A 13,007-nucleotide genomic window follows, 5' to 3' on the forward strand; every position below is an offset into this window, starting at 1 on the left:
GACTGTAATATGCAACAACTTCGAGGATAAGAACACATATGGCAAATCACAACTTAGGCACCTGTCTTAGTAAACAAATTAAAGGAAAAGGAAAAGAAAGCTAATTAAAATAACGAATAAATTATCGATTATAGGAACTTTGATTGATTATATAAAAAATCTCACGCGTCAATAACAGGCAAAATCTATGTCATAAAGGTGAACCTCAAGAACGAAAAATGGTGTAAAATAATAAAATCAGAGGCGCTTGGACGGTTTTCTTTTATGCAGATGGGCTATGGCTTAAGACCGAATCAATCATCTTCTAAGTTTCTTTGTTCTTGGTAAAGTTGACTGGATCAGACAGGTACTGCCATGCCTTTCTTTGCCATGCTATCTAGTATATCATTCAGAGCTTGACATACCCCAACTATCTGCAAAGTCATATACCAAGACAAGTTGGAAAACTTATAAAAAAATGGCTAAATTAAATAGATATTCAATATTCATTGGTCATTACTTGTTGATCCCATTGTTGCAGCTCCTCTGTGTCGTCTTCAAAATGTATAACCGCTTCCACCTGATGCATACCAAAATGTCAAATTGATCACTGAATCCATTAAAGCAGGAATTAAACAACTAGTGTGGCAAGAAATTGAAACCTGGTCTACTGAGCCCCTCATTCTATCCTCATAAATCATTCTTGATGCTATCTTTTCAGCCTGCAAAGAATTATCAGTCAATCATCTTATCTGTAAGTACAATAAATGGAAGTATGTCCTTATAGAGAGAGCAAAAATCACAAGCCAAACAAGTAGGTTATATGATGGCAGCTGCTATTGTCGCTTAGTTGGAGGTAAAAGTACCATGGAGGCTCCCATATTAAAAGTCAGATTGCATCTCATCTCCTTTACTTAAAAAATTAGCAAATTAGTTTATGTACATTAGATCAAAAAGCAAATTGGTCTTTCTATTAAAAATTCCATCAATTTCTACTATTAAAATTTGGTTCTTGTACGTCAACATGAGGTACACATTGCACACCATATGTCATTGTCTAGTTATTCGATCGACCACGCTAGTTTTTAACAGTACAAAGAGATGAAATTTTTAACAAAAAAAAATCAATTTGCTCTTTAATTTAATGTATAGAGATTAGTTTGCCTATTTTTTGAGTAGAAAGGTTAAAATGCAATCTAGCTCTTAATATAGGGGCTTCCATGATACTTTTACCCTTAGTTGGACCAAACAGATGTCACAAAGGAATCATACCTTATGAGGAGGAATGCCCAGCAAAGTACCTAACTCATCAAAACTACAACAAAGACAGCAGAACTTTGTTAAAATTTTACAAACTTCGAAGTAAGATAAGATGAAAATAGACGGTGTTACATTCTAACCTTATATTTGTGTAAAGTTTGCTTGCACTCAGAATATTATGCTCTATCATGGCACGGTCCAGCACAGTGAAATTGTCAGGAAGCACTGCTTTCTGTTGGGAAACAAAAAGGTTAAATCTAAAGACCACAGAATTCAACTTCATTATAAATTCAACATCCAGGAAAGTTGAACTTTTATAACCTCATGAGGTTTAAGTTCTTCAGCGAATGCATCAATTTCAGGTTTTCTTAAAATCCTCTCCAAATAAACCTGTCATTTCCATTTAAATCCCAATCAAATAGACAACAATACACAAGGCTAGTGCATGCAGGTATGCACGAGATATGGAGAGAGAACCTTTTGTAATATCGGATATATCTTTAGCTTGGAACATCGTTCATCCTGAAACATGTACCAAACCAATAGCATAATTAGACTCAGTTTCAAACAATAAAAGGAATTTCTCATATTACATTCCACATTAGAAGTGTTTACTTTGTAAAGGGTGGCAAGCACACGAGAGCGTTGAGGACCAGCAGCTGCTAAAATTGTACATGTTACAGCAGCAGACAGAGCTTGCTCCAGTGCATCCTCATCAATTATCCTGTAATAAGGGAAAACCGATAACTTTTCTATCATAATTCCTCAAACATATCTCAAAATTCAGAAAAGGAGAAATGAGATTAAAGCTAACTGATAATTGTACGTGCTATGCAAATCATGATCATTTTAAATGTAAAGATGATGTCTAGAATCAATGTACTTCTGTATATGTCAACTAATAACTGCTTCCTAAATGGAAACACAAGCAGAACTTTTAGATTAAAAAAGAAGAGATACTAAAATTACGTACTCATCTCCTATTTGCCGCTTCTCAATTTGAGAGATGTCATAGTACCGCAGTGCTGCTTCCAAGAACTTCCTCTTCATATCCAAAATCCTTGCATAGCAGACCTGAAAATAAGAAAAAGAATAAAGTAAAGAACAAATGACCCCACTTCCAGCTCTAATATTACATTTATTGCCTAAAAACTGTGCCAAACCTTGTACTGTAAAATCAATACTTCATGCTGACTGTTGCTAATCAAGAATGAAGCTTTATTAATAAAAGCTTCTGCATTAACAGCATCATCATCCTGTAAAATACTCAAGCAATAGTTTCAGTCAGAGCTCAAAACAAATTTCAAGTGTCAGCAATGGAATAAATAACCACATTACTCCTTGACATTCTAACTTGTCCAAACTGTCTAAATCATGCTAGTATTCAAGAAAAAAAAATTCCAAAAAGAATTCAATACCTCAAGATATAGACGAGCAATTTGAACACATTTTGACAATCTGAATGTGTCATCAATAACCCTGAGCCAGATCACAAACATATAAGCATCATCAATAGGACCAAAAGAATACATATATTTGTATGCGTCTGTGTAGCCATCATCGAAAAATTAAATAGAATCTTACTCTCAGACCTCATTCCAGAATCTAAATCAATCCCACTTAGTATCTGCGCTGCTTTTGAGCACTGCTGCTCAGATTCATACAACTCAGCAAGTTTCTCTCTAATAAACAATACCTGTAAACTCATACAAAATAAACATGCTTTTCTTAGAAAGTAAACATGAGGCATAAACACAGACACAGACACAATTACCCTTTTGCAAACAAAATGCAAGCAATTTTAAGGTAAAATAATAAATTAATACAATTTGGGAGAACTGTAATTGATGCATTCACGAGAGTTCTCAACCACGGAAAAGATTGAACAATGTGGTATCTAAAGGTACAAGAGTACTTCCAAATTCAATAATGTCCCTATAGCTTCCAGTAAGAAGGTAGCAATCAAATGTAAAACGAACCTGTTCTTCGAATGAAACGACACGAGGCTGAATCTGATCAAGTGTATAATGGGAAATTTCCTTTTGAGCATCTGGCTTCAGTCTCTCTAATTCATGTGCGAAAGTTTGTAAAAGCTGCCTCGAAACCATCAGCGGGACATCGTCCGATAACACTGAAGCAAACATTAATCACCAATTAAAATCGCTAAAACTAAAAAAAAGGCCCTAAATAACCAAATAAATCAAGCAAGAGTAAGGTAATTACTATGATCAATGAATTTATTGGCTTGAACTATGTCGTTTGACGAGAAAACAGTTGATAAAATGTGTTTGTATTGCTCGATTTTTTGCCTCTGGTCTACGACCGCCAAGGCGTTTGCTAATGCACTCTTCATTGTCTAAAAATTAGAAACCCTAAGCCCTAAATTCTTTTCTTTTTAGTTTTTCTGAGAACAGAGAGATTAAGAAAATCGATGCTTTGCTGTTTATGGCGGTTTTATTTTGATTTATGGTTTCTGCAACCGAGTCTCTGAGGTTTTTAATCGGGTAAACTGCACTAACTCCCCCTAAATTTCATTTAAAATTATATTTTTATCACTCAACTTTCAAATGTTATCAAATTGCTACACTTTTATCACTCGGCTTATTACTCCCGTTAAAAAAATGTTGCACCCTGAGCTATAGTTTAAAAAATATTAAAAAATCTATAAAAATAATTAAAAAAACATAATTCTTAAAAAAATAAAAATATTTAAATATGTATAAATTTAAAAAATTCTTAAAATTAGAACTTGAAAAATTTTAAACTAACATTTCTTGTAAACTTTTATCATATAAAAAATCTTAAAATTTTCAAACTAAATTCCATTTATTTTTCACCACACCTTCAAACACATCAGCAACTTCATGTTGTTTTATCTAGAAATTGCTTTTCAAATTTTGTTATGTTTTATTTTTTCTCAAAGCTTTAAAAGCCCTAGTAAAATACATCTCAATGCAAGATTCATATTCCACTATTAGATCGATTGTTGCTTCTCGAGTTTTCAAGAAACAAAATCTAGACTTGTAACATTGTTTTCATTTTTGAGAATCATAAAAACTTATATCATTGACGATCTATTTGCAAGATTTTTTCGATAATTATGAAAAAAAAGGAAAAAAATTAAGAAAGAAGAGGGCAAGAGAGAAGTGTACAATGTTCTCTCATATCGTTTGGGTTCTTTGATAAGCTCCAATTTTTGAAATTTAAGATTTTTTTCCCTTCCAATTATAATACAAAGTACCTACTCTACTTCTTTTCTAAATTCCCCATTTCTTTTTTGTAACTCTAGTTACTAGTGTTGGGGATCGACTCGATTAAGCAACGAATAAGTTAAAAATAGTGAAAGAAATTGAGAAATTGAACACACAAAATTAACGTGAAAAAACCCCCTCCAAAGAGGATAAAAAACCACGGGCAAAAATAATTTTACTATAATGAAAAAGAACAAATAGTACAAAGATGGAGATAAAAACTAAACCCCGAAACCCAAAAACAAAAGAACTTCCAAAACGTAAACACAAAATTCTCAAAAAGTGTTATGAGTTCTAATCTCTAATGGGTGTATTTTCTAAGATTGTAAAAGAGTCTATTTATAGGCTAAATTCATAAGTCAAATAATAATAAAATAATCTAGACTAATCAGAATTTGATTGAAACAAATAAATATAGTTTAACTAGAAGATTATTTCTCAAATTTGTCTGAAATAGGATTCGTACTAACAAATCTCCACCTTGACTCATATTTCCACAACGCCATCTTTGCTAAAGCTTGTCATGAGCCTATCTTGAACTATGCCGAGAATTAACTGAGTCGAATTTGTGCTTGAAAATTGGAAGACTTCTAACCTTCGACTTGTACTTTGCCAAATCAAAACTAGCCCAGGTCTAATTTTCACAAACATAGTGCCCTAACTTTTCAAAATCTACATCCAAAAGAGAACCTCTCTTCAACGAAACTATCATACCTTTTTCCCTCATATGACCAAGTTGCCTCCGCTCTAAATGAGTTAACTTCGACTCCGTAATAGACGAGGGACGTCCAATTTCATCGATCACTTTAGAACCTTCCAGAATATAAAGACTGTCGATCCTTTTACCTTTTAACAAAATGAGAGCTCCATGAGATATCTTAATGCAGCTCGACTCGATGTTGATTCTACATCCATTCGAGTCTAAAATACTTAAGGAGATGAGATTCTTTTGTAAATCAGGTACATACCTGACATCTGAGAGTGTCCTAATCATCCTATCGTGCATCCTAATTTTAATAGTACTAATACCAATTACGTTACTGGATGGATTGTTTCCCATGCGCACAACTCCACGTTCAACCAAATTGTATGTGGAAAACCATTCTCTATTGTGATACATGTGGAAAGAACATCACGAATCTAGCATCCACTCGGACATAAGCTTGGAGTTATCGCTTGTTGACACTAACAAGAAATCATCACCGCTTTCATCAGTCAAATTAGCACCAGCTACATTTTCATCGTTACTCTCAACAGCTCTTTTATTTCGCAGTTTATAACAATCTGCTTTGACGTGACCTAACTTTTTACAATAGCAACACATTTTGTCTCGCTTCTTTGATGCTACCAAAATGGAAGCTTGCCTATTTGCCTTACTATCCTAACCAAACTCATTGCGAGCTTGTCTCTACTCAAAAAATGACCCTTCACATCTTCGAACAAGAGTTTGTCTCTGCCATAAATCAGGGTCTTCCTAAAGGATTTGTATAAAGGGGTTAAAGAGCACAATAATAGCATAGCCTGATCTTCATCGTCAATCTGAACATCAACGTTCTTTAAATCATTTAAAAGAGTAACAAATTGACTAATGTGATATTTAAGAAACTCACCTTCGTTCATACGAAACGTAAATAGATATTGTTTCAACACTAAACGGTTAGCCAGAGACTTAGTCGCATAAGGAGTTTCTAACCTTTTCCACAAGGCGGATGAAGTCTTTTCCATCAATATCTCTTGCAATACTGTATTCGCGAGGCACAACTGGATTACAAACAAGGCCTTTTCATCAAGCTCTTCCCATTATGTTTGATTTGGATTCTCAAACTTTTTCCTTGTAATAACCTTTTTCAGGCTGATTTAAACTAGAATTGCCATCATCTGAACTTACCATTGATTGAATTTTGTGACACCATCAAACTTATCAATTTCAAACCTTGTTGCTGCCATATCTAAACAGGTTGATTTACGAAAATTGAACTAGCTCTGATACCACTTGTTTGGGATCGACCCAATTAATCAACAAACAAGTAAAAATAACGGAAGAAATTGGGAAATTGAATCTACAAATTTAACGTGAAAAAACCCCTCCAAAGAGGATAAAAACTACGGGCAAAAATAATTTTACTATAATGGAAAAAGAATAAATAGTACAAAGATGGAGATAAAAACTAAACCTCGAAACCCGAAAAATAAATAACCCTCAAAATGTAAACACAAAATTCTCCAAAAGTGTTATGAGTTCTAATATCTAATGGGTGTATTTTCTAAGGTTGTAAAATAGTCTATTTACAGGCTAAATTCATAGGTCAAATAATAATAAAATCTAGACTAATCAGAGTTTGATTGAAACAAATAAATATAGTTTAACTAGAAAATTATTTCTCAAATTTGATTGAAATAGGGGTCAAACTCAACAACTAGATTGATTAAGTTTTTGAGTAACTTCTAGTTTTAGAATTTTGAATTTTTTAAATTGAGCTCTTCTTCTTTTCAAAAACCCACAATTTCTTCTCTCAAATTTCAAGTCAAGATTTTACTTCAGTTATAAATAAAACATATATATATTATTTTTAATGTGATTTTTTATGAGCTACAAAATTTGTAGTTTTTCCTTGCTGCAATTATTTTTATATAATTAATTAATTATTTTTTAATATTTTTTTATTTTTTTACAATTATTGTTAAAAAAATTTAAAAAATATCTAAATGGTTTTAACTATAGGTTAGGGGCCAAATAGCTATTAACCTTTTGAATTAAGATGCAATGTTACTTTTTGAGCAGAAGTTAACAATTGAGTCAATTGAGTGACAAAAACGTAACAATTTAATAACATTAGTGACTATTATATACCTTTTGAAAGTTTATGACCAAAATATAATTTTAAACAAAGTTTAGGGACAGTTGGTATAGTTTATCCTTTTTAATTTCATAGGCAATAAAATATTCTTAACACAATTCACATTGAATTAGTTATATTTTAGACAAAAAAAAAAATTTAAGGTCAAAGCACTATTCAAATCTATATGGTCTTAGTGTATATAAAATATAATTTTTAAGAATTCAATCATTTGTTTTTTTGGATTTGATTATTAACATTATTAAATTTTTTTGTTAAATTTTCTACATTGTCATTGAAATTAATTTTTTTTTTACTTAGTGTTTATGTAACAAAAAAAAATATATTATAATGGACTTGAACTTAATAGTGAACTTTAATGGTTTTAACAATTCTTAAAAATTCCCAAAACATTTAATAGTGAATTTAAATAAAATGTTTAGACTAATTAATAACATTATAAAAATTAAGATACCAAATTATGTCAAAAATTAGAGTAAAGAGATTTAATTTCAAATTTAAGCATAGTATAAAGAGCAAAATTAAAATTTGACAATTGTTATATTATCTTAGAAAAATAAAAAGACAAAAAAAGGTGTTTATTTGAACAAGTGTTAGATAAGAAATGCCTTAAGACATCTTGTACCTTTTAAAAAGTGGATTTGATAGTAATTTTATCTTGACTCATGAATACACATACGGATTAAGACCTTAAACAATAGAAATCTAAAAAAAAAATCGAGTGAATCAAGTATGAATTTGTAAGTATCTGAATATACCCAATTAAATTTAAAATAATAAATTAAAAAATTCGTATAGGTATATATAAATATGAGTAAACTACTTATTAGTCATACTAAAATTAAATTATTCCTATTTTAGTCACTTCAAAATTCTTTTTGTTAATTTAATTATTGCTGTTAATTAAATTCATCAATTTGGGCAGCCACTATTAAATCCACTATTTCATTGTTAAATCCATTTTATTTTTTAAATTTTCTTACTTTTTCATTATTTTTTCTTTTCTTTTTTCTCATCTTCTTCCTTGTTTGGCAGAGATGGAGGAGTGGATGTGACCTGCTGATGAACATTGTGAGCTTGTTGCCATGGCAGAGATAGAGTAGGAGAGAGCATGAGGTTGCCAAGGATTATGAACTCTCTTTGCTCCGTTTTTGGTGTGAACTGTGCAGTATTTTACTTGGTCTATAAACTGACCACAAGTGAGATATGCATGAGGAGAAAGTTAAGAAAATAAATAAATTTCTTGCAAAACATAAAAGTAACATCTGATCATGCTTAACGGAGCAAATTTCTTCATTTGTTTATATGGTAATGACCATGCCAACTGACAGTGATTAGCTAGTAAAAGTGGTCCAGTTTTCCTTTCATCCTGATAGCACTATGCTTGCTTAGAACAAGCTCCATTTTAGGGGTAATTTTGATATAATAATTAAATATCACTCTGGCTGAAATGATGAAGTTAGTGATAAATATTAAAATTATACATGCACTTTAATTTAATAAGAATTTGATATATGAATTTTAATTTTGTGTAATTATATACATTAAACTTTAATTTTGATTCAATTGTATATATTTAAATAAATGAATACATCAATTTATTTTTATATTGGAATTATAATTATCTGTGTATGTAATATGTAAATATAAAATGATGTTATATTAATTTCTTTAAAATTTGTTACATAACATTTTCACCACATTATATGATGGCTGTCGAATCTACCAAAAATAAATTCCTACACTTGAACTGAAATTAAATCAAATTTGCAGTATAGTAAGTAGGATTGATCCCAGAGAGACTAGACTAATCAGTTTTATTATTTCCTACCACCAAGAAATTATGTGAACCTATGAAAGTAAAGAAGGGAGATTAAATCTAAATATAAAATAAATAATTAAAATTCAAATAAAAATAAATACTAGAAATAAATTGAACGCGATAAAAATAAACAAACAAAAATAAAATTAAGTAAATAGATATAACAAAAGCTCCAGTTGCAGGCACGATTTTGACTCCAGCTTCAAATAAATCCTGGACAATAGATTTTCTCCTCCATAAGTCGGTTATAATGATCGAGGAACAACCTCTTTTGTATGGAAATTAACTATGGGAACAACCCGACTACTAATCCTTGCTAAACGAATAACCTTGAAATTAGTTTCCACAATTTAATTCCTCAATAGCTTTGCAAACTAAAAAGACTCAGCTCAAATCAATGACCTCAACTGCGCGATTCGTTTAAACTTGATTGGTAACTCCCTTAGCCTCAATTGGTCTTATAAATTTGTTCTTCAATGGACCAAACACAAAGCTCTTCTCAATTTTGATACTAAAACAACGTTGTAAAAGGATTGAGTTTATCTCTTAAACCGAAGAATTAATGAATATCAAATTAAAAAATATGTGTACAATTTCGAAATCTCACAATTCTATTACCAAATTAATTATCCGCCTAAAACTAGAGTAAAGATTGAACTACTCATAATTTAAACAACAAACAAGAAAATAACTAGAAGAAAATTAAAGTTGAAAATTAAAAAGAAAATTATCTCCAAAAACTGAAATCCTTGTGCGGCTGCCAAAAACCAAATTCAAAGTCTATGCTCAAAACCAAAAATCAAGCCAAAAGCTTTCTTTTCTTTCTTGTTTTATACCTGACTTCATCCTTACGCTTCCCTATATACTAATAAACCCTAAAATAGAATATATAATTTTTCTTTATCCTTCAAGATAAATTCAACCCCTAATTAAACTCTTAAAAAATAGAAAATAATAAAAGTATGTATTAAAATAGTCTTAATGTTTAACAATCTTGTGCTCCACTTCAACCCTGATGCAAAACCTTCATCTTAATCCACAATTTGACTTGTTTTCCAATGAACTGGACAATATTATACCTATGTAGAAATTTACCAATAATATGTCAAAACCAATAGAATTCATGTCCAAAAATAATTGCAATGGATAACAAAATTATGTTAATTAAGCATAGTATCAAATCCCCCACTTAGTCATTAGTCAATGCTTGTCCTTAAGTTTTTAATGCATACCACACTCATTTAAACCAATTCAATCAAGCAATTAGACACTATTCTTCTAAGAAGACACATCAATTCGCAATTCAATTAAATACATAAATTATCAAAACATCAATTCATAGTAAATTGTAAAGCCTTGAATTGGTTATCATAATATTTCATAATTGGGCTCCATAACACCAACATATACACAAGAAAATTGTAAAGACACCAAAATTAACCAATTCAAAACCATAAACTACCTTCTGTCCCATTTTCTTGTGTTCATTTTTTTTTTAAAATTTAAAAGCATGTCTAGAGTGTCACTAAATCTTTTTACACGAAGAAGGATGAAAACTCAAGCGCCACACTCTGGTTATTCAATTCGTCACGTCTCTAGATGTAAGGCCATAAAAATAGGTCTAGTAGTTTCGGGTAAGTTTATTGGGTTCCGAGTGAAAATTAGGAGTTAATCGGGTTTATAAGTAAATTTATTATTATTATTAGTTAGTTAGCTTAATTTCATTTAAAAATCAGGAAATAATATTCTAGAAAATAAAAAAAATTAGAAAAATTAATTTTATAGTTTTAAATAATTTTTAGGTAAATTAAATATTTTGGATCAAATTAGAATTAAAAAATAAATTAAAATGGGGTTTAATTGAGAGAATTTAAAATATTAATTACATAGGACCATTTTGCAAAACAAGGGAAATACTTGAGTGGTTCTATGGTAAATTACCCATATTTTCAAAATTTTGGAGGGAAAGAATTATTTAGTAAAACAAGGGAATTGTGGGAGTGGTCTGATGGCAATTTCCCCAATTTTTGGAAATTAGGCGGGGGTTCTTCAGTTCAAAAACACTGTAGCCTCCTCACTTCACACACAATTCTCACCCAATTTCTAAGCATTTTCTCTCGTTTTTCTTTTTCTTTTCTGAAGTCCACATATCAAGGATTATATTTCATCTTTTATTCTCTGAAAATTCTCCAGAAAAGATTTCCAAAGTTGAGAAAAAACTCATTCGAGTTCTTCAAAGATCTTGATCCAATTTTCAATATTGGTGATTCTAGATCGGTTGAAGGTATTTCTCAACTCTAAATTCATTCTAAGGTTTTTTTAATCATTATTTTTTATTTAAATTGATTAAAATGGTTTTTTCAAATCTTGATTTCTTAGCTTTTGAATAGGAGATTCATTAATGGTGAATTCATGGTTTTGAGTTGGAATCTAAGTTTAAATGGATATTTAAGCTCAAATCATATTTATTAAGAGGTTTTTGATTAGAAAACAAAAGTTGATCAATTTTGAAAAATCAGTTTTTTTTAACTAATAATATGAGTTGATTTTCCGGAAAATTATGAAACGATTTGTTTAATGAAATTGATGCTTAGGTTTTCTGTTGATAGATTAGGAATGATGTTTAGAAATGATTTTTGGTGCAGAAAAGGTCATTTTGGGGCTAAAATTTTTGTTTCAACTAGATCGTGAGTTTTCAGTAAGGTAGATTAGAGAGGCATTTCAGGTTTATGTAGTTCATGATTTTTCGATTTTCTTATTGTTAATGATAGCTTGTAACATGTATTTTACCTCTGTTTAAGATCCACATCGAGTAATGGCCACTGCTAACCAGAATTGAGGCCCAAACACAACTACTTGATACACTTTGGCTTGAGAAGTATAGTGTGAATATGAGTGGTTTTTAAAGGCAATTGGTAAACATGCCTATTTACATTCTGAATTAAGGTTTTGAATTGTGTTTGTAGTGATTCAATTGTATCTCGCATGGTTTAGATTTCAAAATTGATTTTAATTTTATGAAAGCATATTTGTAAATGATTTATGGAAACTGTGAATAGAGTGTTTGATATGGTTGATTTGAATTGTATTGATTAATAATTGAAGCATGGATTACTGTATATTAAAGCACTTGATGATGATTTTATAGTTGGTTTTAAATCCACGGATAAAGACACTTATTGAGCTTATCCATGTTGATGTTAAAATTGCTAAGTGACATGCTTTAAATTAAATTTTTATATCATGAGTTAAGTGCTTAAATATCAGTGATTATGCCAGGTGTGTTTGGTTATATTGGCGACATTGCATGGTGGATCTATTAGATATAGATGACATACCATAGGATTAATGAGTAATCACCACTGCATGTGTTATTTGTGAGCATATAACTCTAGGAGTATTGACTTTGCTGGAGTGAATAAGGGAGTGTTGAGTTTTTTTTTCTCCACTCAATCATTGGCGATTTTGAGGCAACATAAGGGAGTGTATGGCTACGCCCCACTAAACTAAAGTATTGTATTAGATATTTGGGAGATTGGAGGTCTGTTTATCCAATGCATGATCACATGTTTATATTTTGCCATGGATGTCATTTTCCAATATAAGTGTGTGTTTGTTAAATATATTATGTTTTCATATTCCATAATAAATGTGATTTTTACTCATGGAATAACATGTGGAATTATGATGTTATGATGTTGCATTACTGCTGGAAATTTCAGTCAATTGAATGCCATAATTAAGTGTGAAAATATAATTGAAACTATGGATCATATACCTGAAATTTGATAAATGATTTGTCTTGGTTTTTGGTGTGATTTACTTATTGAATTTATG

General features: G+C 30.6%; 1 protein-coding gene across 1 annotated transcript; it reads right to left on the bottom strand.

The window, feature by feature from the left end:
• Nucleotides 1-128: 128 nt before the first annotated feature.
• On the bottom strand, nt 129-3,797 carry LOC107916654 (COP9 signalosome complex subunit 4). Its single transcript, XM_016845973.2, has 14 exons — nt 3,463-3,797; nt 3,219-3,370; nt 2,832-2,935; nt 2,658-2,718; nt 2,403-2,495; nt 2,213-2,313; nt 1,855-1,963; nt 1,717-1,761; nt 1,561-1,629; nt 1,380-1,471; nt 1,252-1,294; nt 642-701; nt 500-559; nt 129-413 (listed from the first exon to the last, which is right to left on the bottom strand). The coding sequence occupies exons 1-14, from the start codon at nt 3,590-3,592 to the stop codon at nt 339-341; spliced, it is 1,194 nt and encodes a 397-aa protein (XP_016701462.1). The 5' UTR covers nt 3,593-3,797; the 3' UTR covers nt 129-338.
• Nucleotides 3,798-13,007: the final 9,210 nt, after the last annotated feature.

This window comes from Gossypium hirsutum, chromosome A01 (assembly GCF_007990345.1).
Source record: "Gossypium hirsutum isolate 1008001.06 chromosome A01, Gossypium_hirsutum_v2.1, whole genome shotgun sequence".
Lineage (NCBI taxonomy): Eukaryota > Viridiplantae > Streptophyta > Magnoliopsida > Malvales > Malvaceae > Gossypium > Gossypium hirsutum.